Source organism: Chrysochloris asiatica, unplaced genomic scaffold (genome assembly GCF_000296735.1).
Source record: "Chrysochloris asiatica unplaced genomic scaffold, ChrAsi1.0 scaffold00033, whole genome shotgun sequence".
Taxonomy (NCBI): domain Eukaryota; kingdom Metazoa; phylum Chordata; class Mammalia; order Afrosoricida; family Chrysochloridae; genus Chrysochloris; species Chrysochloris asiatica.
Window position 1 is genome coordinate 12,044,816 of NW_006408551.1, and position 27,613 is coordinate 12,072,428.

General features: G+C 39.7%; 1 protein-coding gene across 1 annotated transcript in view; it reads right to left on the reverse strand.

The window, feature by feature from the left end:
• Positions 1 to 27,613, reverse strand: part of PPM1H (protein phosphatase, Mg2+/Mn2+ dependent, 1H) — a 435,367-nt gene that overhangs the window by 28,038 nt on the left and 379,716 nt on the right. The window contains exon 9 of the mRNA XM_006859511.1: positions 7,568 to 7,719. Coding sequence (XP_006859573.1) covers positions 7,568 to 7,719 — 152 coding nt within the window. The remainder of the gene's footprint in view (positions 1 to 7,567; positions 7,720 to 27,613) is intronic.

The window sequence follows — 27,613 nt, forward strand, 5'->3', positions numbered from 1 at the left end:
ATGTTCAGTCATTTCAAGAGGTGGCATATGATCAAGAACTTATAGTGTTAAAGGAAGAAATTGGTGTTGCACTGAAGGCACTGGTGAAAAATAAGTTTCCAGGAATGGATGAAATACAATTTTAAATGTTTCAAAAAATTTTCCAAAAATTTCAAAAACATTTTTCAACTGATGTAGCCCTGGAGGATTTCACTTGTCTATGCCAAGAAATTTGGAAACAGCTATGAATTGGAAGAGATCAATATTTGTGCCCATTCTAAAGAAAGATGATCAGGGAATGTGAAAATCATTGAACAATATCATTAATAGCAAATGTAAGTGAAATTTTGCTGAATTGACAGGGAGCTGCCAGAAGTTCAAACCGCATTCAGGAGATGATGTGGAACTGGGGATGTCATTGCTAACATCAGATGGATCTTGGTTGAAAGCAGAGAATACCAAAAAGAAAGAAAGAAAAAGAGGTTTATTTGTGCAGATTCAACTGTGTGGATCATAACTATTATGGGTAACATTGCAAAAAATGGGTATTCCAGACACTTAATTGCGTTCATAAGGAACCTACATAGGCTAAGATTCAGTCGTAAGAACAGAGCAAGGGGATAATACAAGGCTTGGGTTGTATTGTTTCACCTTACTTATTCAATCTGAACAAATGCTGAATAAATAATCTGAAAAACTGAATTATATGAAGAATGTGGCATCAGGATTAGAGGAAGACTCATAACAACCTGCAATATGTAGATGACAAAACCTTGCTTGGTGGAAGTGAAGAGGATTTGAAATATTTGAAGATCAAATACTGCAGTTTTCAGGATGGACTGCACCACAATGTAAAGAAAACAAAAATAACAGGGCCAATAAATAACATAATGATAAATAGAGAAAAAAACTGATGTTGTCAGACTTCAGTTTGCTTGGATTAACAATCAATAATCATGGCAGCAGCTGTCAAGAAATCAAACAATGTATTGCATTAGGCAAATCTGCTGTAAAGACCTCTTTAAAGCATTAAAGAACAAAGATGTCAATTTGAGGACTAAAGGTGCCAGATCCAAGTCAGGATATTTTCAATCCGCTCCTATTCATATGAAAGCTGGATAATGAATAAGGAAGACAGAAAAAGAACTGATTTCTTTAAAATATGGTGCTGGCAATGCATATAGAACAAACAAATCTGTTTTGGAAACAGTACAGCCATAATAGTTCTTAGAAGCAAGGATGGCTAGACTTCATCTCTAGTACTCTGAGTATGTTGTTAGGAGGGACCAGTCCCTGGAGAATGACATCATGCTTGGAAAAATACAAGGTCAGCGAAAAAGAGGAAGATTCCCAATGAGCTGACTAACATAGTGGCAATAATAATGGGCTTAAACATAACAAAAATTGTGAGGTTTGTGCAGGACTGTTTCATTCTGTTGTCCATAGGGTCGCCATGAATTGGAACCAATGAGATTCCCCCTAACAGCAACAATAATATCTTCTTATATTTTAATTGTTGTTGCAATATTATGATTGTTATTACCATTTTTTATTTCTAATCTTGTTTATTTGTCCCCTCATCTCATTTTTCATTAATCTTACAAGAAATGTATCTACTTCTTTTGTTGTTTTAAAGAACCAAATTTTAGCTTTCTTATTTTTTTTTGTATATTTGTTGTCTATTTCCTTAACTTTCTTTTTACCTACCATCACTTTGTTTTGATGTCATTAGTATCTATTGACTTTTCTCATTTATAGTGACTCTATGTACAATAGAACAAAATCCTTCCCACCCTAAACCATGCTCAGAATCGTTGCTATTTTTAAGTTCATTGTTGCAGGCACTGCATCAATCCATCATGGGGAGGGTCTTCCTCTTTTTTGCTGACCCTCCACTTTACTGAGCATGATGCCCTTCTCCAGGATCTGGTGCCTGCTGACATGTCCAAAGTACATGAGATGAAATCTTGCCATCCATGCTTCTAAGAAGTATTCTGGCTATACTTGTTCCAAGACAGATTTGTTCTTTCTTCTGGCAGTCCATGGTATATTTAATATTTTCACCAATAGCATATTTTAAAGGCATCAAGTTTTCTCTGGGCTTCCTTACTAATTGCACACCTTTTGCATGTATGTTATTGTTGTTGTGAAGTGCCGTCGAGTCGGTTCTGACCCATAGTGACCCTGTATAGGGTTTCCAAGGATCAGCTGATGTGCTTGAACTGCCGACCTTGCAGTTCAAATGGCTTTGCAGTCTGGCGAATTAACCCACAGCACCACACCAGGTATTTTAAGTTGGGTCAGGTACACTTTATTTGACAATGTGACATCTTTGTTTTTCACAGTTTAAAGAGATGTTTTGCAGCACATTTGCCCAATATAATACATCATTTGATTTCTTAACTGCTATTTATATGGGCGTTGAACATGGGCCCAAGTAAAATGAAATTCATGACAACTCAATCTTTTCTCCATTCATCATGATGCTGCTTATTATTCCAGCTGTGAGGAGTTTTGTTTTCTTGATGTTGTGATGTAATCTACACAGTAAGGGCTTCAAGTCTTCTTTGCTTCCAGCAACCAAGATTGTGTCATCTATGTAACGTAGGTTGTTAATGAGCCTTCCTCCAATCCTGATGCCAAATTCTTCTTCATATAATCTAGTTTCTTAGATTATTTGCTCAGCATACAGATTGAATAAGTATGGTGAAAGGATACAAACCCTGACACACACTTTCCCTGATTTTAAACCATGCATTATTCTGTTCAGACTACTCCCTCTTGGTCTATGTACAAGTTTGACTTGAGCATAATTAAGTGTTTGGAATTTCCATTCTGCACAACGCTAACCATAGTTTGTTATAATCCACACAGTCTAATGCATTTGCATACACAATAAAATACAAGTAGACATCTTTCTGGTATTCTCTGCTTTCAGCCAAGATTCATGGCATCAATGAAATTCCACATTCTTTTATGAACCTGGCTTTAATTTATGGCAGCTCCCTGTTGATGTACTGCTGCAGCCATTTTTACTTTTAGTACTGCATTCCATTGGATTGCCTTTCTTTGGAATGGGTGCAAATATGGATCTTTTACCAGTCATCCGGACAGGTAGCTACCTTCCAAATTTCTTGACACAGATTAGTGAGTGCTTCTAGTGTTGCATCAGTTTGGTGAAACATTTCAGTTGGTGTTATGCTGATTCCTAGAGCCTTGTTTTTTTGTTAATGCCCTCAGAGTAGCTTGGACTTCTTCCTTCAATGCCACCTGCTCTTAATCATGTGGCACCTCCTGAAATGACTGCATATGGACCAATTCTTTTTGGTACAGTGACTCTGAGTGTTCCTTCTTCTTTTGATGCTTCCTTCCCTCATTGTGCAATATTTGCCTAGAGAATTCTTCAATATTTCAAGTGGAGGCCTGAATTTTATTTCAGTTCTTTATACTTGAAGAATGCTAAGCACATTCATCCTTTTTAGTTTTCTAACTCCAGATCTTTGCACATTCATTGAAATACATTACTCTTTTCTCAAGCTGCCCTTTCAAATGTTCTTTTCAGCTCTTTTACTGCATCATTTCTTCCATTCACTTCAGCTAGTCTACATTCAAGAACAAGATTCAGAGTCTTTTCTGACATCCATTTTGATATTTCCTTTTGAAAGACCTTTTGTTTTCTTCATGTATGATGTTCTTTATGTCATCCCACAACTCCTCCATTTTCACTCATTATTGTTTAATGAATCAAATAAATTCTTGATATGGTCTCTCAATTCAGGTGGAATATACTTGAGGTTGCATTTTGGCTCTTGCGTACTTGTTTTCATTTTCTTCATCTCAACTTGAATTTGCATATGAGCAATTGATAGTCTGTACTAAAGTGAGCCCCTGGCTTTGTTTTGGCTGATGATATTGAGAATCTCCATGGTCTCTTTCTACAGATGTAGTCAATTTTATTCCTGCATAATTCTATCTGTTGAGGTTCCACTTAGATAGTAGCTGTTTATATTGTTAAAAAAAGGTATTTGTAATGAAGAAGTAATTGTTCTTGCAAAATTCTATCATGTGATCTCTGATGAAATAAAAGCCTATTATCAAGGCCATATTTCTAACTACAGATCCTTCCTCTGTTTCCAACTCTCATATTCCAATTACCAGTAATGATCAGTGCATCTTGATCATCTGTTTGATCAATTTCATACTGAAGAAGTTGGTAGAATTCTTCAGTTTCTTCTTCACTGTCTTTGGTGGCTGGTGCATAAATTTGAATAATAGTAGTAATAATTGGTCTTCTTTTTAGGCATGCAGCTATCATCCCATCATAGACAGCATTGTACTTCAAGATAGATCTTGAAATGTTCTTTATAATGATGATTACAACGCCATTCCTTTACAATTGATCATTCCTGTCATAGTAAACCATATGACTGTCTGATTCAGAATGGCCAATACCAGTCCATTTCAGTTTAGTAATGCCTAGGATGGAATCTTCTCATGGTACTGCAGGATAAGCACTGAACTGCTAAACACAAGGTCACTATGAGTCAGAACTGACTAGATGACAACAACAACAACAATGCTTAGAACATTGACCTTTATGTGTATGTATTCTATTTCATTTTTGATGACTATCAATATTCTTAGGCTCATATTTCACACATTCCATATTCTGATTATCAGTGGGTGTTTGCAGCGATTTCTTCTTAATTTGAATCATAATTATTAACAAATGAAGGTCCCCAAAACTTCCAACCTGAGGGCCTCATCTTTCTGAATTATATCAGACCATGTTTCACTGCTATTCCTAAGGTTTTCAGTGGCTAATTCCTCAGAAGTGGACTGCTTAGTCTTTCTTCCTAGTCTGTTCTTAGTCTGAAAGCTCCGTTGAAACCCGTCCACCACAAGTGAGCCTACTGTTATTTGAAACACCAGTGCCATAGCTTCCAATATCACAGCAACACACAAGCCTTCAGAGAATGACAAACTGACAGACTTGGGGGAATTTTGTCCTTAGAATCTTTCAATATTGCAACTTGAAGCTTAAATTTTTCTTCAGGTTTTCCAATTTGGGAAATGCTAAGCATGTTCTTCCCCTTTGGTTTTCTAAATCTAAGTTTGCACATTTCAAGATAATACTTCGTCTTCTCAATTTGCCCTTTAACATTTTCTGTTTAGGTCTTTTACTTCATCATTTCTTCCATTTGCTTTAGCAACTGTATGTTTAAGAGGTCTTCTGACATCCATTTTGTTCTTTTCTTTCCTGCTTTTAAATGACCTTTTACTTTCTTCCTTTATAATGTCCTTTGATAACTCACTTGAGGTCTGGTCATCTCTAAATTCAGGTGGCACATACTCATGGTTGGACTTTGGCTTTTATGGAATTGTTTTTTCTTCAGCTTCAACTTGAGCTTACATATGATCAGTTGATGGTCTGTTCTGCTGTTGACTGTTGGCCTTGTTCTGACTGATGATATTGAGCTTCTCCATGGTCTCTTTCGACAGATGTAGTCAATTTGATTCCCATTTATTCTATCCAACGGGGTCTACAGGTATAGTCACCATTTATGTTGTTGAAAAGAGATAGCTGCAATAAATAAGTTGTTGGTTTGTCTTGCAATATTTTGTCATGAGATCTCTGGGGTCATTTTTATCACCAAAATCCTATTTTTTCAACATCAATCCTTCTTGTTTCCAACATTCACATTCCAATCACTAGTAATTATCAGTGTATCTTGATTGAATGCTTGATCAGTTTCAGAACGGAGATGGTAAAACTCTTGAATGCCTTCATTTTTGGCATTAATGATTGGTGCATAATTTGAATTACTTTCCCATTCTCATTTACTTTCCATGACTTTACTTGTGTTCACTCTGTTCTGATGTTATGATGGAAATAAGGAACATAAACTCAATACTTTAAATTAAGACAGCTGTTAACTAATAGCCTGCGTACAGAAAAAGAATACATAATCCATGGATTTTGTTGTTGTTAAGTGCCATTGAGTGGTTCTGAACCATAGTGACTCCATATAGGGTTTCCGAGGCTGTAAATCTTTACAGGAGCAGAAAACCTCATCTTTCTCCTGTGGAACCGCTGGTAGTATCGAACTGCTGACCTTGTGGCTCGCAGCCCGATTCGTAACCACTACGCTACCAGAGCTCATTAATTCATGCATAGAGGGTTTTATTTCTTTGGCTTCTTAGAACCTTAGAAGTACAAGTACTATTTTGTACATGTTGATGTGGATAGTATAAGGAGAACAAACTGAATAGCATGAATTAGACATATGATGATTTTTATGTGTCAACTTGTTTGGTTGAACCCTAGATTTTGCTATGAAGGTATTTACATGTGGTTGACATTTAAAGTTCATTGACTTTGTTGTTAAGTGCTGTTGAGTCAGTTCGGACTCACAGCGACCCTGTAATAGGATTTCCAAGCAAAAGCTGGTGAGCTTAAATCACTGACCTTGCAGTTCAAACCGGCATTGCAGTCCAATGTATTAACCTGCAGTGCCACAAAAGTACATCAAATTATCCTTCAAAATATAGGTCAGCCGCCTCCAATCAGTTGAAGACCTTAAGAACAAAAACTGAGGTTGCCTAGGGAGAAGGAATTCTGACTCATGTCTTTAACGTAGACATTTTGCAAAAGTTTCCAGCCTACCACCTGGTCTACAGATTTCAGACTCAAGACTGCCAGAGATTCAAGCCTGTAAACTTTCTACACGCTATCACTATTTCCCTTCTCTTTGTTCCGCTGAGGCATATCATTGATTGTTCTTTCAAATCAGTTTTCAAGATCCTCAATGTTCTTTTCAGCTGTCTCTTATCTGTTTAATGCATCAAATAGCTAATTCCAGCTTTTATATTCTTCATCTCTAAAAGTTCTATTGCCTTATTTTAAAAGTCTGTTTAGTCATTTTTATGGTCTCTTGTCCCTCCTCATATTTTCAATGCTTTACAAAAGATTTTCTGAGACATGGTAATGATTTATATATTTCTGTCTGTTAGTTCCAATACTGAAGTATTTATAGGTCCAATTATTGTCTATTGTTTCTGCTGGCTTTCATTCATGGTTGCTAGTTTCTGTGTGTTCTAGTTAAAGTTCTGTTTCTACAGAAGAGATTTCTACTTATTTCTGAGAGTCACCTAGGGTTTGTTTAGGATATTTTTATTGCCATTCTGTTAGAGAGGAATGTAGATGCTAATCTTTCTATCCTTTTCCAATATATTTTTAGATAATTCCCCATGGGATAAAAATTGCTGGGAGCATCTGCTATCATTTCATCAGCAGGGTCAAAGATTGGATTATTCCCATTTTAGAGGATATGAATTAAGAATGTGCAAAAGATTTGCACCTGAAATTCCTAGCAAATTAGAAATTTTTTACCATTTATATCTAAGCAAGGATTTTTATTTGGTTGAGAAAGCACTTATTGCAAGAAATTTGGTTGTTAACGCATCTGTATAAGCCTCTATTATAAATTATTAATAATTAAAATTGCATGATTATTATTTATTTCAGTCATGGAATGAATGTAATACTGCTTGAGGAACAACTTTGTAATCATACCAATGCACAAACCTGTGAGGGTCGTCGGGATCACAGTTAGGAAGAAACTGAGTGACTGCTTCCGCCACTTCTTCATTTGATAAAACATCCCAGAGTCCATCAGTGGCCAAGATCAGCACATCATCTGCTCCATGCTCATATTTGGAGATATCATACACTCTTACCTAAAAAGAACAGGAATATCCCTGCTTAAGAAGTTGAGAGCACATCTTCTAAACCTCACAAATCACAAAATTCTTCCCAGTAACAAACTGGCTTCTGATTCACAGTCCCTTTTCATGCCCAGCAAGTGCTTTTCAGCTATGCATTATATATAATTATATATATAATGTAGTAGATTATACAGCATGTGTTGTGGAAAAGGGGTAGCCTCCATTTGAGACTTGCTTATGCAGATATGTGGTGGCCAAAGACACAACTGGAGTCTTGGTGTGGTGCTGTGAGTTAATGAGCTGGATTGTAAGGTTGGTTTGGGCTGCAAGGTTGGTGGTTCAAGTTCACCAGTCACTCCTTGGAAACCCTACCTGGGGTTGCTATGGGTTGGAACTGATGGGATGGCACTTAACAGCAACACCAACAACTGTGCTAACCAAAAGGGCCTTAAGAGTCTTGCTTCCTTTCTTCCTTTGTGCACTGGATTCAGCTATCATTTAGAAAGGACCTACTTTGGGCCAGGTGCTATAGGTACAATGGTGAATAAGAGATTCCCTGGCTTCCAAGGACTTCTCAGTATGTGTTGTTGCTCTTCGGTGCCACAGAATCAGTACCGACTCATAGCAACCCTATGTACAACAGAACGAAACTCTGCCTGGAGGTGATAAAATACAGAGTTCTTAGTAGTTGCTCTACATTCATTCTTCTGGCACTGAGGAAACATACTTTATTTAGTGGACTCTCTTGAAACACCTCTTTGGCATACCAGGGCCCAGGTGGTTGGACTCTGGAACTCTGAGGCTGCATTCAGCTTTGAGGAACCCCCTAAGCTAGGCCAAGATACAAAGAACAACATGTGCCTAATCTGAATCTCCAGAGTCTGTCTTGGCAAATGTTGTCTTCTCATCTCTAGTACCTTAAATGACTTGGCTATTTCAACATCTATCTAAACTCTGAAAAGAACACAGCAGCCTTGGGAAAACTGATAAGAATAAAAAGCAAACCTCATTTGGGTTTGTCCATACCTCTATGTCCACCTTCCTTTGGAAAGAGTGGAGTTTCCTTGCTGTTCTCACCTAATTTGGCAGAGTTGGGACATTAGAAACAGCCCCTGTGTATGCTATCTCATAAATAATAATAATAATAATAATAATGAGACAAACAAATCAAACCCAATTCTATTCTGACTCAGTGAAACTTTATGGGAGCAGACAGCCTCATCTTTCTCTAGTGGACTGGCTGGTGGGTTTGACCTACTGACTTTGTGGTTAGCAGCCCAATGCTTAACCCACAGCACTACCAGGGCTCCTTGCTGACCAATCTCACCCAAGCTCCATCCCTTTCAACCTCTTTTAATACTCAATGTTAATTTCTAAAAGCAAGTCTGAATGAGAGCTGTAAGGCAGGGAGGGGACAGTAGAGCAGATGTAGCCATCGGTGCTCCTTCTCAGACCTAAAGGGAATCCAATGCTAAGAGGGCTACAGACTGTTCAAACCCGTCTTTAAAAGCCTAGACTCCCATGCTTAGAAAGGTTTGCCTAAGCCCATGAAATCCTTCTGTGGAGCTGGTACTGTGGACAAAAAGGCCAACACTGAGCAGCAGGACACAAATCCCACACCTATTCATAGAACCTTTGGCAAATGAGCTTGAATTAAAAGCAGCCTCTAGGTGCCAGGCTTCTGTTGCCAGTGCACTCGATGCTAACAATTAGCTAATGGCCCAGCTCAAGAACAATACTCAGGGGAAGAGCATATCCAGGGTAGCTTTCAACATCTTCTTCTAAAAAGACTTGTTCACTTAAGGATAGGAGTCCTGGTGTGGTGCTGTGGGTTAATGTGCTGGACTGCAAAGTCAGTTTGAACTGCAAGTTTGGCAGTTCAAGCTCATCAGGTGCTCCTTGGAAACCCTACACAGGATCAATGTGGGTCAGAACTGACTCGATGGTACTAAACAATAACTTAAAAGATAAGCTTATATTCTGGAGAAGGCACAGTGCCTCATGAATCAAATTAAAACAGAAAACGGAAACTAAGTTTACAGCTGACTGGAAAGTCCTGCATACCAGAATTCTATAACTGAGGACACTGAGCTAATATGGTCTGATTTTCACTCTATCAGAAGCAAATAAACCCCCTTTTGCTTTACTTCATGTGGATCTTAGAGCAAGGCTTCTCAAACTTTAATGTGCATAAAAATCACCTGGGGAATTTTATTCTAATTCAGATTCTAATTTTGTTCTGGACTTGTTGTTTGCTAGCTGTCATTCCTGTCTCCTTCCGGCCCTACAGCTCTCATTTAACTTTGCTTTTAATGTGGCTCTGTGTGTTAATGCCCTGGACTGCAATGTTGCCTTGAACCGCAAGGTCGGTGGTTCCTGTTCACCAGCCTTTCCTAAGAAAGGATGAGCTTACATTCTGGAGAAGGCACAGTGCCTCATGAGTCAGATAAAAACAGGAAAGGGGGTCACTAGACAAGGTCGCTATGAGTCTGAACCAGCTTGACGGCACTGGCACTTAACAATAACAATTGAAAGGTTGAAGGGGATGGAGCATGGGTGAAATTGGTCAACAAGTGGTCCTGGTGATGCTGTGGGTTAGGTGCTGGGCTGCTAATTACAAGGTTGATAGTTCAAACCCACCACTAGGGTTGCTATGAGTCAGAACCGACTCCACGGCACCCTCCCCCCCCCACACTGTCATGAGTTAGAATCCACTTAGTGGCAGTGGGTTTAATTTGTTTGTTTGTTTTTAACTCCTGCAGTCCAGTGCTTATCTTACAGCACCACACTAGGACTCCGGAGTAGGCTATTTGTTAAGGGCCGTCAAGTCAGTTCCAAGTCATAGCGACCGTGCATAGTAGGGTTTCTAAGGAACTACTGGAAGGTTTGAACAGCCAACCTTGAAGTTCAAGCTGACCTTTGGTCCAGTGCCACACCTGGACTCCAGACCGTGATACAGAAGTGATATTTGCTGTCCTGGTGCGGCACTGTGGGTTAATAGGCCGGACTGCAAGGTCAGTCTGAAATGCAAGGTCGGCAGTTCAAGCTTGCCACTCGCTCTTTGGAAACCCCATATGGCATTGCTATGACTTGGAACTGACTCGATGGCATTTAACAGCATAGAGTAGGCTATGTTGCTGTTGTTAAGTGCTGTATAGTCGGTTTCAACCCACACGACCTTGTATACGGTTTCTGAGGAGCGACTGGTGAGCCTGAATCAATGCACTTGCATTTCAAAACGACTTTGCAATCCAGTGAATTAACCCGCATTGCTGTACCAGGACTGTGCTCCTAACTTCAAGTGCTGACTTACTATGTTATTAAGAGACTACTAGCTTCTTACATACTTGCCCTGGTGTGGCGCTGTAGGAAAAGCACTCAATCGCAAGATGGGTATGAAGCACAAGGTCGGTGGTTCAAACTCACCAGCCACTCCTTGGGAACCCTATACAGGGATTAGCATGAGTCGGAACCGACTTGATGGAACTTAACAACAACAGCAAGCTTCTTATTAGGATATATTATGGATTGAATTTTGTACCCCCCAAAAGATATGTTCATGTCCTAAGTCACAGTATCTGTGAATGTGACCTTGTTTGGAAATAGGGTCTTTGCAAATGTAATCAAGGTAAGATGAAGTCATAGTGGGTTCAGGAAAATGCCATGTGAAGAAGGAAGCAGAGAGAGGAGTGATGCCTATCAGTCACGGAACACCAAAGATTTCTGGAATCCAGCATTTGTTGGGAGAGGGGCACAGGGAAGATGGTTTCTCAAGCCTTCAGAAGTATATGGTTCACTCAACATCTTGATTTCAAGCTTTTAGCCTTCAGAACTCTGCAGAATAAATTTGTCTTCTTAAGAATCCCTCCTTCCATGTCCCCCTCCCCCCTTGTAGTTCTTTGTTACAGTAGCCCTAGGAAACGAATAAAGGGAATAGCTACCAAAAATGTCTGAGGTAACTGGGGCACCAAAGGGTAGCAAATGTTAAGTACAGAGGGATGGGGCAATAAGAACACCAGCAGGCCCAATCTTAAGCTTGTAGCTAAACAGTAGATTCCATCTGTGTTTCAACTCTTTCTAAAAGAGGTCTGAAGAGAACCAACATTTAATTACAGGACCTGCCCTGTGACAGTAGGATGCTAGAGCCTTGTTAGATGTTTTATGTTGGCCAAATAAATGTGGAGGGTTGAGCTGTTCAAACTGAGGTTGTCCTGTCCACAACTCAAATGGAAGTCTAACCACCAGAATCAATTAGATTCACTTCCATCAACAAATTGAATTCTTCTCTAATTCCACTATTCTCATTTCTCTCTAATGCACACAGAGCTCTCTAATGCAGTTTCATTAGCCAATGTGAAAATCCCTTTCGATACCATTCTCCAAGTAATTTTTATGTAAATAATAAAAAGCCGGTCAAAACCCTATCCCCTGAGGCATTCCCAATTAACCTCCTTTTAGATTTTTACTGCTACCCTTTGTTTCCTGCCCTTTAGCCAATTTCCAAAGGACTTTGCCAACTTTCCACTTACAACTCGTGTCTTATACATTAACCTGTGATGCAGAACGTTTTGTGAAAATGCTTTCAGAAAAATTGGACTGCTGTGCAAGTCATCCCACTGCATGGTCATCCTCCCCAGCAACAAACACTTTAAAGGATTCTGGCAGGCTCTAGAGTCTCGACCTTCCCTCCCTGAAGCCGTGTTGGCCCTCCTCAATCAGACCACACTTACCTCCCAAAGTTTCCCTTTTCAATTCTTTAAATAGCTTCTTAATGTTCCTGGAAGTTTCACATCAAACTAACAGGCTCTGAGGCTCCCCAGGACTCAGACATCTGGAAGGGAGACTAGGCAGTCCTCCTGAGGCCTGTTATAGAATCACCTTTGTCTAGAGGAGAACTGGAGAACACAACCAAAGCATCTAGAAACTTTTCCCTGTTTACCTATCTGCCAAGAAGGGAGGAAATAAGCACACAAATTTCTGAGATTCTTGTAGTTCCCTGAAGCAGGTGAGAGATGGGGTTGTGTGGAGCTATTTGCTTTCACCATGTATTTATTCAACACTTATTATGTGCCAGAATGCCTGAGTGGTGCAAATGACTAACATGCTTGGTTGTTAATTGAAAGGTTGGAAAATGGAGTCCACCTTGGAAGAAAGACCTGGAGATTTACTTCTAAAAACAGCCACTTAAAAACCCTGCGAAGCATAATTCTACTTTGGCACACACGGAGATGTGTATCAGCGTCAACTCAGTGGTACCTGGTTGGCTTCCAGTGAATATCCAACGTATGTTAAACCAGTTTCAGAATAAGCTAGCTATTCTCCACCAATATCCAACTGCTGGAAGACACAGACATTATTTTACATTTCTTCTGTATGCTTGACAATCTCTTTCCTAGTGCTAAACCATAGTAGATTTCCAGGACATATTTGCTGAGACAAAGAATAAACGGAGGAGGAAGAGAGGAAGAAAAACAATGAAAATAAATGAAATCCATTCAGAAGACACCCCTAATCTCATGGTGACCCAAAAGACTATGTTTCTTAGCTGAAAACTTCCAAATAGTCACCAACTATAATATCAGCACCAAATGGGCTGATAGTTAACACAAGTAGCAAACTTTTCCTTCCCCTGTCCTCAGGGGAGTTGCTAACAAACAGAAAAACACTCAGAAATGAGGGATCAGTAGTAAATCTAAGGAAAACAAGAACCTTGGCTAATGTGCCCTTGGATGAGCCGCGTGCTGACTGCTCTCCTAGGGCTCTTGGCTTCTGAGTACTTAAAGAGATATCCTTAATGCCATCACCGGGTGCCTTTTCTACATGGGAGTGTGACAAGTAACTCTTTAATACAGTTCCTGCATTTAGCACTCAGCTGCAGGCAGCTGTTTCGGTGTTTGTCTAATGGGAGCTCACATCTTTCCTCTATCACTGATGACATTCCGATAGCATGTTAAAGAGTGTGTATAGTACTAGAGTGCTGCTTTCTTGAAGTTATTTTTAAAAAGTTTATCATTCAGCCAATTTTATAGATTGGCTTATAAAATAAACAATACCACTTGTGAGTAATAGGCTCCCTTATACAATTAACTATGAGACCAAACAGTCAACAGCTACCCAAAAACAAAGATGAGAAGGCAAGGAGGGGAAGGGAAGCTAGATAAATGGGGGGTGTCCCAAAACAGAATGGAAATGAGAACGCTGACATACTATAAAAATTAAGACAGAGTACAACCTGTATAAAAATTGTTAAAGGGGAACCTAATTTGCTGTGTAAATTTTCACCTTAAACACAATAAAATATGCCCATTCCTTACTTTATTGGTTGTTATTCGAAAATGGGTGTTATGAGTAACCAGAGGATGGCTACATTATTACATAACTGCCAAATTACATTACTAAGTAACTGCTAAACCACTGAGAATCACAGCCCAGCCAAGGCGACAGATAACCATTACATCAACATTGATTGCTCTTGCCTTGCAATTCAGTGTTCCCTGTTTGTTACTGCCAGACATGTCGTTAATGTGCAAAATAGGTGGATGGTAGAGTTTTAACTGTTGTCATAAATGTGAAATGCCAAATAATGAAATAGCCAATAATTGAGGAGTAGGTGTATTATTATTATTATTATTATTATTTTTAAAAAGAGCCCACCAATCAATCCTTCCATTTGCCAAATCTCTGCTGGGAGGTTCTCACTACTTTTACGTCTTTCTCAGTTCAGCAAATCTCCAAACCTTTTTTCTCCCTCTCAAGTACTCAAAGGAGCTCTGGAAGTGTAATGGATTACGAGTTCAGCTGCTAACAACAAGGTCAGCAGTTTGAATCTACCAGTCGCTTAGTGAGAGAAAATGAGGCTGTCTGTTCCCATAACAAGCCTCGGAACCCTATACAGGGTTGCTACGAGTTGGAATTAACTCGGTGGCACATAACCACAACCACCACTTAGTACTCACTGTAGGACTATGCACTCCTCAGCTCAGGAGTGACTTTCTGGAGCAGAAAGAGTTCTTTGTTACCAGAAATCCTTGCTTCAGGCCTCTCCCTCTAACTAGCTTCACGACTTGAGATAAGTCACTTACTATTTTGAGCTCTCAATTTCTCATCCCTGAAGTGATTAAAAAATTCTGGGGCAAAAAAAGAAAAAAAATCTCACAAAGCTGTTATGAAAATCAATGAGATTAAGTGAGATAATGTGGAAGGGAATTACAAATCTGAATGCACTCTATACGAGGGGCTTCCTAAAGCTCATGGAAAAATGGAATAGAAAGATAATGTAATTTTTCCATAAATGTTATGAAGCCCTCATTTGATTCTTTTATCTCACAGTCATACACCTGAAAGTAAACTAGTTGGTGGTAGGAAAGGAATAGAAATAGCCTTAGGGAATTTATAATTTTATACATTCAATTCCAAAAATCCATTTAAAATAGCAGTGATGGGGATTCTCAATAGTATCTCTGTCAGAAAAGCCAAAGGTGGTTCCCAATGTATAGATTTCCAATACCAAAAAACCCCATAGTAAGTCTGTAGGATGGAGCGGAACTGTTCCATAGGCTTCAGAGACTGAATCTTTACAGGGGCAGATAGCCTCACCTTTCTCCCATGAAATGGCTGATGGGTTTGAACTGTTGACATTGTGGTTAACAGTCCAATGCTAACTCACTGTGCCAGCAGGCCTCCTTACAGGCTGCCAATTTGTTAAGTGCTGTCGAGTTGGTTCCAACTCACAGCAACCCTGAATAGGGTTTTTGAGGAGCAGCTGAGAGGTTTGAACTGCCGACCTTGTGGTTCAAAGTCTAATGTTGATCCTATGGCACCACACTAGGAGTCCAATAGGTGGTATAAAGAAGGAGTTTAAAGTCTTGTCTGTACTTCATGGAACCAACATCAAAGCTTTGAATATGGCACTTGTCCCAGAAGTGCCATATTTCTTTTCATTTTTAATCAGTTCTAAAGCAGGTGACCCCCCCCCCCCCCCCGGTCGCTCTGAAAAGCATTGGCAAAAGCCATTCTTTACTTTGCTTCAGGAACTTCAGTCTTACTGTCCTAAAATGAGCTTCTGATACATCCATGCTCTAGTCCTGGACTGCATGATTCATTCCTACCCATGAATTAGCACTGGATTCAATGCTAAGGTGGGAGACCAGGGTGGTCCTATAAACTGTCCAAGTAACTGTTTTAGTATTGTCATTCTGGTAGACCACCAAGACTGCATCTAAAATTTCTGTAGTGATTCTATCAACACAAATGAGGGTGATTAAAAAAGTTTGTGGAAAAATCCCATTATCTTTTCATTCCATTTCCCACAAACGTTTTGAAGTTTTATGGTGTTAACACGCTAACACTGAATTTGGTGCTAGAAAACTTGGATTTGAGACCCACCTCTGCTCCTTACTAGTTCAGAAAAACCACTTTGTTCATTCACCATTCAACATCTGTTGACCACCTTCTGGGAATACTGAATGATAGAGGAGGAATAATTCATCAGATGAAGAGTGTTAGGGAGTAGGAGCCGGACATGATATGTCTTACATGTAGGGGGAAATGCTGGGGCCAGGCCTGGGGACACGAGAGAGGGCTGGTGGGCAGGGGCAGCATTAGATAGTTCAATTTAGCTACAGTACTGCATTTCCCCTTGGGAGTGGCTGGGATGAGCTTTGACTTTTTAGGTCTTCAGGGTGACCTTTGTGAAATGAAAGGTTAGGACTAGGTAGCCATTGGGAACACTTACAACTCTAATATCTATGACTCTTTCTTCATTAGATGAGTTAGACATAGATGTGATAGCATATGACCTCAGAAGACTTCGCTACAAATGGATCAAGTGACATTTTTCTAGTATTACACACATGTTGGCTGTTCAAATTACCCTAAAGAGCTGGTAGTTTTGGTTGTGAGTGTAATTTTTACTTGAAATCTACCAGATATTCTTGAAGGTTTTTCTTTCTTTTTATCAGGTCTATAGATAAATATTTTACTTTGGAGGGTAAATATAGTCTAATAGCTCAGAACATTTCTAAACCAGCTAAAGTATTTGGCAGTGTGAAGACAGTCTCAAGCTGTATCTGACTGATGCCTGGCTGCTATTGCACAAAGATTGCACTTCATCCACATGAGACCTGGTTCTTTACAACTTAACGAGATGAGTACCAGAATTTCACTTACATGCGGGGATAGTTTCATGATATGGACTCCTATTCACCACTAGAAATCAAGGGCCCACAGAATGAATTACTGAATGAATGGATTTGAACCTAGCTCAATTTGAGGAATAATTCTTTCTTTGCTAAAATGCTCAGGAGATGCTGTTGTTGTTGTTGAATGTCATCGAGCCAGTTTCAACTCACAGCAACCCTGTATAGAGTTTCAGAGGAGTGGCTGGTGGGTTTGAACTGCCAACCCTATAGTTAGCAATCCAGTGAAATCCCAGCATGTGCGTGAAAGTACATGGGTTTAGTGTATTTGGAATGAGTTGTCTCAGGTTCATTCAGGAGGCAACTGAGACATAAACATAGTGGGCAAACATTCCCATATTCCTGGGATACGTTTATTTTCCCTGCATAATTATTAATCATGTCCCTTTTCACTCTTGAAAAAGAAAACAGATCCTGTATTAGGTTGTGTATTGTCACCTGATGTATAAATAATGAATTGACTGCTACTCTTTAGTCGTGTGGTTGCTGCTTCTGGCCAATGGGGCTGGAAAGAACCACGGTGTGTGTTACTATTCACAGGCCTTGACACTAGGGCTGATTTTCAGAGATCTCAAGTGAGTAAGGGAGCAAGTCAGTGAGTTACTATGTATCTTGTCTTGGAAGAGGAAACACAACCACCACTGGTATGCTGCATGGCAAAATCAGTTTTGCTGACTGCAAGTATTCTGTAGCAAGTAGCCCAGGTCTCAGGGACCTGCACTCAAATTACCAAGAATGCGGTATATAGTGTTGGTAACCTCTCAGCCTAGCATTGAACCCAACACATGAACTACATAGTCCAGGATAGAGCTGTGATGTATCAAAGACCCATTTTAGGACTGTAGAATTGCAGTTCCTAAAGTACAGTGGATAATGCCTTATGGTGGTGGTTTTCAGAGTGGTCCGGGAGCACCAAAAAGGGATATTTCTGCAATCTAAAAATGTGAATATTTCTAAGAATCACACTAGACCTACTGAAACAGATCTTTCAGGAACTGAATTCCAAGGATTTTCTTTCTTAATAAACACCCCAAGCTGTTCTTCCATGTTTGAGAAGACCCTGGCATCTAGAATCTAGAGTGAAGGTTTCAATTAAGAAGAAACTCAGGTAAGTGGCACACATTTATCTTGGGAGGAATTTTCAGTTTTAGTCATAATAAACCTCTTTTGCCAAATTAAAAAAAAAAAAGATGCTACATGTTTGACTGGAAAACAGTACAACTATGCAAATAAAATTATTTTTCAGTGAAGCAATTGGAGACTACCCATCTCTAACAAGAGGATATGTTTGACACAAATGTGTAGATTAGTTCTCTTTGTGTGATGATTAATATTATGAGTTGCCTAGTGGGCATTTTGGTATGTATCAGAGTAAATTTCTAGTTTACTTCAAGTAGATGATTAACAAATCTCATGTCACTGATCATATGGGAACAGTCATGTAAATGCTGCATAGACTCATGTGAGTGATTTTACCATTAGACTTAAGACAAGACTTAGAGATGGAGGCAAACGGAACAAGTCATCCATGTAAGGCCAGCATCAAAGAAAGTAGCTTTTGCAAACTATGAACATGAGATTTTTGTCCTTAGACATACTTAAAGTGGTGGTGGTGGCAAATAGCACCCAGGGTGCAAAATGTGATGTTACAGGTGAGTGGGAGTTGAAAAACTGTCAAATACAACCTTTAACCTATTAGAATACCCTTAGATAGAATTAATCATTTCCATTGGTACAGGGGAGATTCATGATTTGTGAGGTCTGAAGTTTTTATTGTTTTGAGGGGTCTCTTTAAGGAAAAGAATATGAAGCTAACTATGAGTTAAAATTAAATACAAATGTATATTAAGAATGAGAAATCACAACAGAATACTGAAGTCTTGAAAAGCAAGGCCCAGAAGCACCACATAGAAATGCCTCTTGATTGCAACCTTGCTTATCTTCCCCATCTAGAACAGTCTACATCTTCCAGCAACCACCAGCATGCACAGGGGCCAAGCAAATGCAGCACCCTGATATTTGTTTCATTAACTTCTTTGTAAATCCACTTCTATTGCAATTTAGATTTCCTTTCTTAATTAACTGGCTAAGCAGCTAAGCATATATTAGTTTGCACTGGAGGAATAAATGATGATTACTTTAATCCTCAAGCTTTCACAGCAGGAAGGATACCACCACAGGAATACAGTAGGAAAGGTCCAAGATGGTAGCCATCAATTCTTTCCTTCTTTATCAGCATGCTGCTTCTCACGTTGAAAGGTGTAGTTTACTTCTCCTCTCCTCAAATACAGACTGGCCTTAGTGATTTTGTTGACTCATAGAAATGACATTCTAGAACTTTAAAAAGACTTGCAGTTCCTGCCTGGGACTTAAATTATTTGCTCTTGTGATGCTTTTTCTCAAAATCCAGCTGCCATGTTTTGACAAGCCAAAATTACATGGAGAGACCATGTGTAATTTCCTCAACTGAACTCTCAACTGATGGCCAACATCAGCTACTAGCCATGGGAATGAGCATTTTGGACCTCCAGCCTACTCTAGTCTCCAGATGACTCCACTCATGATGTCTCATGACTGCAACTACATGAGACACACCAAAGAAGAACCACCCAGCTGAGTCAAGCCAGAACTATGAAAGATAAGAATAAATTGCTCATTTAAGGCTCTAATTTTTGGTGTTTGTATGCAGTCCACAAAGGGACAAAGGCATTTTATTGGGATATACCAATTCCAAGCTCCCTCTTTCTAGAGGATTGGTGAGATGGGGCAAGGGACACTGAATTCTCGGGATTTTCTCCTTTGGTCCCTACTAATTCATAAATAAGGTGCTCTGGTAGCGTAGTGGTTATGACTCGGGCTGCTAATCTCATGGTCAGCAGTTCAAAACTACCAGCTGTTCCATGGGAGAAAGATGAGGCTTTCTGCTCCCGTAAAGACTTACAGCCTTGGAAACCCTGTGCAGGGTTGCTTTGGGTCAGAACCGACTCCATGGTACTTAACAACAACAATTCATAAACAGCACTTATTCTCTCCATTCCTGTCCTTCAAGGGTTAAATACATCTTCCCATTTGGAGTGGGAAGATGACAGCTCACAGCCGTACAGTGGGTAAATTTGTTTTGGGACTGGAATACAAGAACAAGAAGTCAAATCTGGTTTTAGATCTAAGCCATGATTTCCAATCTAATTTGATAATCTCTATAAAGTTATTTTGACCCCAACTCCTGTTTCTATTTTAAAAATTGGTTTAGAAAACTCAAAGGGAAACAAGTATACAATTAATTAACTTTCCACTTTCATTTCTCAAACCCCAATAAGCATCACTATTTTTAAATATTCTCATGGGCTAGAAAACATGGTGTTTTTTTAAAAAAAATTTTTATTTTACTGTGCTTCAACCTCTAAATCAAATCTACTGTTGGATTTTGTCACTTTTTTTTTTTTTTTAAAGTAAGGCCCAAAAGCATCACACAGAAATGCCTCTTGATTGCAACCTTGCTTATCTTCCCCCTCTAGAACAGTCTACACAGCAACCACCAGCATTCACAAGGGCCAATCAAATGCAACACCCTGATGTTTGTTTCATTAGCTTCTTTGTGTAAATCCACCTTTATAAAGTCAGATCTGCTTCCTTCTTTTAGTTTTCAGTCCCTTCCCCTCATTCAGTTCCTCAGTGCCACATTGTTTGGCCTGTCTTGAGCTCCCTACCCTTTCACTCCCTCATCAGTGTGCTGAAACGGATTAAGGTGAGGACCTATCTATTGCCTACAGCCCAATTCAAGGTCTGTTGTTGTTAAGTGTCTTGGAGTCAGGTCCAACTCATAGCAACCTTGTGCAGGGCTTCTGAGGAGCAGCTGGTGGGTTTGAACTGCCGACCTTGTGGTTCTCAGTTCTGTGTTGATTCTACAGCACCACACTAGAGATTTCAGCCCAATTCAAGGTTTGTTGTTGTTGTTGTTGTTAAGTACCTTTGAGTCAGTTCCGACTCAGAGCAACCCTGAATAGGGTTTCAGAGGAGCAGTTGGTGAGTTTGAACTGCCAACCTTGCAGTTCAAACCAAGGCCTCGTATAATAAATGTCGGTATAGCAACCAGTCCTTCAAGTTTATCCTTCTAATTCTGTTACCCCCTAAGGAGACTTTTACTACAGACCAGATTCATTCCTTTTGAAAAACGTTCAAGTTCTACTAATTCTCTTCTTCAGATTATCTGGTTGTTTCCACCTCCTTCAGACTTGTCTTTCAGGAACCACAGGGTTTTATGAGTAGTATTGCCTACTCACTGAACAAAAATGCTAAATCTTGAGGGCACTGCACTGCTTCAATGAATAAACATTACTGGACCGATGAGTCCTATGGAAAGAGCCAGTGAAATCGTGTGGTTTTGGTAGACTAGGAAGAGGAACTGGGAGCTAATAGTATACCAGATTCTGAGCTAAGGACTTTACATATGTCTTTTGTTTTTGACAATAACTCTGTTGTTCCCTTTTTACTGAAGAAGACCTTTCTCAAGGTCACTAGCTGGTAAGTAAGGAAAGAGAGTTTGAAGCCAAGCCTAGTTTGAAATCTAAGTTTTAACCACTATATTACAATGCTTCCTATGGGTTTTGTTTTTCGAGGGAATCTTGGGGGAAAAAAAAAACAACCCAAGAAATGTTAACGTTTTTTCTCATTTACTACACAAAAATACTGTTACCAGTTTAGAAAAGTTTTTTCAAGACATTTAACTACACATATACGTTTTTTGGAGTCCTGGTATGGCACTATAGGATAAATAGTGGATCACAAGTTTGATTTAAACTGCAAGGTCGGTGGTTCCAACTCACCAGCTGCTCCTTGGAAACACTATACAGGGTCATTATGAGATAGAACTGACTCAAGGGCATTTAACAACAACATACTTTTGTTTAACCTTCTTATGATCATATGGACTCCTAGTGTGGTGCTGTGGGTTAATGCGCCAGACTGCAACGCCATTTGAACTGCAAGGTCGGCAGTTCAAGCTCACCAGCTACTCCTTGAAAACCCTATACAGGGTCGCTATGGGTCGGAACCGACTTGACAACACTTAACAACAACAATGATCGTATGGTCTACTTATACAATCACAATCTTTATTTCACTTAATACAGCATTTGCTATGTCATTATGGACCAATATTATTTATTATTAATTGATTGCTGTTGTTGCTGTTAGGTGCCATCAGTTGGTTCTGACCCATAGCAACATTATGCACAATAGAATGAAACACTGCCTGGTTCTGCACCATCCTCACAATCTTTGCCACGCTTGTGTCCATTGCTGTTGCCACTGGGCCAATCCATTTTGTTGGGGTTCTTCCATTTTTTCTCCAATTCTCCACTTTGCCAAGCATGATGTCCTTCTCCAAGGACTGGTCCCTCTTGATAATATGTCCAAAGTATGAGATACGAAGTCTCGCCACTGTGGCTTCTAAGGAGCATTCTGGCTGTACTTCTTCCAACACAGATTTGGTTGTTCTTCTCCAATAACATAACTCACATGCATCAATTCTTCTATGGCCTTCTTTATTCATTGTCCAACTTTCACATACTTACGAGGCTATTGAAAATACCACGTCTTGGGTCGGGTGCACCTTAGCCTTCAAACTGACATCTTTGCTCTTCAACACATCAAAAGGTTTTGTGCGACAGATTTGCCTAATACAATACATAATTTGATACCTTGGCTGTTGCTCCTGGTGTGGTGTTGTGGATTAATGCGCTGGACTGCAAGGTCAGTTTGAACTGAAAGATGGACAGTTCAAGCTCACCAGCCACTTCTCAGAAACCCTATGTGGGGTCACTATGAGTTAGAAGTGGCTTGACAGCAGTTAACAACAACAAAAGTTTCTATATTAATTGGCCGCTGTTGTTAAGTGCAGATGAGTCAGTTGCCACTCATAGCGACCCTGTATAGGATCTCCGAGGAGTGGCTGGTGAGTTTGAACTGCTGACCTTGTGGTTCAAACCAACCTTGAGGTTGAGTGTTTGTTCTGTGGTGCCTAACCAGGACTCCAAATTAATCAGTTAGACTGCAAAAATTACATGGCATATGCTGAACTGTATTGCCCCAAAAGAAACATTTAAAATCCTAACCTCTGGTACTTATGAATGTGACCTTGTTTAAAAATAAGGCTGTTAAAGATGTTAAAATGAGCTCATGCTGGAGTAGGACGGGCTCTAATCTAATATGACTAGTGTCTTTATGGATAAAGGAAAAGACACACAGTGAAGCAGATACAGAGGAGAGAAAGCCATGTGAAGAAGGAGGCAGAGACCAGAGTGATGTATCTACAAGCAAAGGAAGGCCAAGGATCTCCAGGAACCACGAGAATCTAAGAAGCAGAAAGAAAGGACACTCCTCTAGGGCCTTTCTAGAGAGCACCGCCCTGTCAACACCTTGATTTCAGACACTTAGGCTCAAGAACTGTGAGACAATACATTTAGATTCTCCTAAGCTACCCAGTTTGTGGTATGTTGTTATGGCAACCATGACATAGGAAACCATGACAGAACAAAAAACAACAAAACATGAGCTTGCCCCCTCTGGAATTTTAGCCTAGAGTACAAAAAATCACCAAGAACAACATGGTCTCAAATGTAATCATGAGATCTCAAAAATTGCTCACATTTTCATGGGAGACAGCAAGGAAATCCCAAACAAAATAGCCATTGGACCTTAATATGGAAGCCAATACAGGGGATCTCTAAGCATGAAACCTTCCAGAAAACTGTTGGGAAGAAAGGACATTTATTGACCACCTCTAACCACAAACCAGATCTTGTGCCAGCAATTTCATAAGAGATTCTCATTAATGTGTATTTTCCCCAACAACTTGTCAAGATAGGCAATATTTATTTGCCTTCAGGAAGAGGAAAGGCAGGGTAAATAATGTGTGTAGGTCACTAATAATGATGGTGCCAGGTTTGGAATTCAGATATTGGGAGTTCAAAGTCTTTGTTCTTTTATAGAATGGTGCTTCAGATGCAAGCAAAAGCAAAAAAAAAAAAAAAAAATCTAGATAAAGAAAACTGAGAATGAGCTGAATGAGTGATCTGGAGTTACAAAAAACAAAGAAAACGTTGACAGGAATCTTTAAAACCAAGAGAGGAAAAGTGGACTGAAAGAAACTTGGGCTCTTTGTGGTTCAGTCTGATTGGGAAAGGGAGGAATATTGCTGAGCTGAAGAGGGAGTTGGCTTCATAAAACAGTTCCCAAACAGAAAAGACCTTGTTCTTCCAAGAGGCCAAAAGGGGGCTAAAGGCAACAGCAGAGTCTTGGACTGGAAGCTGGAAAGTAAGGGTGAAAATAAGAAGAACCTAGTTTTACAGAGGGCCTGCCTCCGGCCAGAAAGGGGAGTGGAGAAGAGAACATCTGGAGGGTTTAGGCTGCAGGCCTGTGCCAAGTTGCCTGAGTAATACGACACTCTGTAATTTACCCAACAAGATGTGTGTGCTGGGCTGGGGGTGGGAGAATTTCTGGAAAACACGACTATGCAGAAAGCCTGTGTTCCAGTGGCTCTGAGTCGACAAATCCTTTTCTTCTCCACGTGAACTCATTCAATCAGTTGCCGTTGAGTCGATTTTGACTCACTGCCAGACCATGTGTGTTAGAGTTGAACTGGGCACCACAGCGTTTTCAATGGCTGCTTTTCCAGAAGTAGATCACCACGCTTCTCTTCTGAGGTGCCTCTGGGCAGACTCAAACCTCCAACCTTTTGGTTGTTAATCATTTGCATAACTCAGAGTCTTCTGACCTCTTTTAGAATGGTATAAAAAAAGTTTAATGGGGAGAGTCTTTGAGTTGGGAGACTGGATTGAGGAAGTTTCCCTTTTATTGGGGGAAAGGCTGCATCTTATGGGGTTTCACAGAGAAACCCAGGTGCTATAAACCAGAGAAAAATTAAAATGCTTTCATCCTGTAGCCTCGAGCTAACAGACCTAAGCTTGGTTGGGGTGAAGGGGCCTCCTGTGGAATTCAGTTTTTAGCCAGAAATCCCTGCCTTCAACCTCAGAAGGTTTGAGGGAGGCTTAGCAAACCTGGCGGCTGCTCTTTGGGTTTGGCAAACTCAAGATTTTTCCAGCGCCTTGTGTTCAGTAAAACCGAAAATGTGTTTGGCTAGAAACCCTTCTCTAATTTTTAAACCCCTGTGCATTTTTTACATAAATTTGATCCACATGGTTTTTATTTATTTATATTTAACTCAATCAAATCAAATTAGGAGCTACAATGATGAATGCGAACAATGCTGATTTCCAAGAAGATTTCTGAACACTTTTTCTTAGAACTAAATCACATATCCCCCCAGTCCTTAAAACTACCAGACAGATTTGGGTTTGAAATTTAGAACTCAAATATGAAATTAAGATCCATGTTTGCAAAGGCAAAAAACATAGTTGGGGAATGTTCATACATAGGAAGTCACAGTTAGAAAACAAGGGCAGGTTTGTGGTGGGTATGGGGCAATGAAGACAGGAAAGGAGCCAATTCCTCATCAGACTGCTTCAATAAATTGACTTGGTTTTCTGGAATACTAAGAGAGGCCTCCTACCCATTTCTCTTTGATATAGTTTTATCACCACCACTGAGGGAAAAGGGGTTTCTGTCCCCAAACTAGGGATGAGAGGGTTGTTCTGGACCTGTCTTCTTCTCCTGCACTCTTCCCATAGTAGCCAATTCAAGCTGGCTCTCCTCCTCTCTTTTCTCTCCCCTCCCTGCCTGGCTTTGGCTAAGGCGTCTCCATCTGGAAACTTTTAAATCTACAATGATTTTACTCTGTGCAAGAGAATCTTGGGCTATATACTACATATCCATTAAGCTAAATTATAGGTGTATAATCTTATTCTGCACAACTCTGTCTGGCCCGGGTTTATAAGCACAAATGGCCATTACTCTTTTCCCCCAAATACACCATCATTTTTTCAACTTCAGTTTGAGGGCAGCAATATTTATTTGAGAAATTGTGGCCAGTGAGGTCCCAAGACAAAGGTGCATCTTCATAGCCCTTTGAGTCTGTACTCAGTTGGTTCCTGTACTCTGCCCAAAGAAATTCCCTTGAATTATGTTTCTCTGTCTAATTAGAGAGACCTGGGTACAAGAACAAACTGTTATTTAATAGTCGCACAAGTACTAACTTGGTGGAGTTATTTCACTTCCCTGGTCTCAGTTTCCAATCTCATAAAGGGGTATAATAACCAAATTTACCTCCCAGAGTTGTAAGGATTAAATGAGATGCTGTGTGTAATAAATTTAGTATGCTGACTGACCCATACGATTTAACAAATGTTTGTTGCTATTGTTATTATTATAAGAACTTCCACACCTTTATTCAACTCCACCAAATTTCTGAGAGCAATTAAAAATTTCCAGAAATTGCCAATTACCTTCTAAATTCTCCCCCACAACACCAATGTTGACACAACCAACCCACTCATCTGAAAACCAGTATTATTCTAGCTCAGTAGCATGAAGTTCCTGATCAATTGACATTTCCCCTCAGTCTACAAGGAGTCATCTATTTAGAAGACAAGTTTTAAGCCTCAAATCTCTTCTTGGGATTAATAGTAACAAATTAATGAAAAGATCTAAAATCTAACTAGGTATCTTCACAATTGTACCAATAAACCTCAATGTGAAAAAACCAGATTGTCAAGGATTGAATTCTATTTGGATTAACAATCAATAGCCATGGAAACAGGAGTCAAGGATCTTTTTAAAGATCTAAAAAGCAAAGAAGTCTCTTTGATGACTAAGGTGTGCCTGACCCAAGCTGTGGTCAGTCATTTCAATTGCCTTGTATGCATGTGAAACTTGGACAATGAAAAAAAGAGACGGAAGAAGAGTGAAAACGTTTGAATTATGGTTCTGGTGACGAATGTTGAATATACCATGGACTGCCAAAAGAATGAACAAACCAGTCTCAGAAGCTATGCGATCAGAATATCCCTTCGAATCAAGGATGCTGAGATGTTGTCTTGCTTACTTTGCACACAGCATCAAGAAAGAACAACTGATAGAAAAGAAATGTTTGGTAAACTAGGAGGTTAGCAGTGAAAATGAGGAAAACCCTTGGTGACATGGATCGAAACAAAAGTTTCAGCAGTGTCCTGTGCCCAGTGAAATACAAAGCGAGTCCAAGGTTTGAGGCATATTTCTCTGATCAGGATTAGTCGCAGTAGCAATTCACAGTTCTTAATGTTGAACAGATTAATGGGATGAGTGATTCACTAGCTTCTAGGGGGTGCTTGGTCACATTAGGCAGTAAAGGTTCTTATCATGCAGAACTGGCATGAAGATTAAAACATCTGTAGGCTTTCAAGGAATTATTATTTATCTTGCTTGAAATCCTGGGTGGTATCAGTAAATGTGTGATTTTTTTATGCCTAATATTTAATAGAGATTTCTTTCTCAGTGACTTTAATCCCCTATATCTAGACATATTTTGAATGCCAGTCCCAGTTCTAAAGGATTAAATAACCTACCCTTCACACAGTCTTGCCAAAGAGGTGTGCTGAGCTGGTTGCTAGAACCATGCATGGTTCTAGAGTAGAAATATGATCTGAAGGGAAAATCCATTGGTTGGAAGTCACTTGTGTCCTGGCATAAAAGATGAGTTGGGCCAGTCAGACTCTTGTCTAGATTTGTTGTTGTTAAGTGCCATTGACTCGGTTCTGACTCATAGTGACCCTATA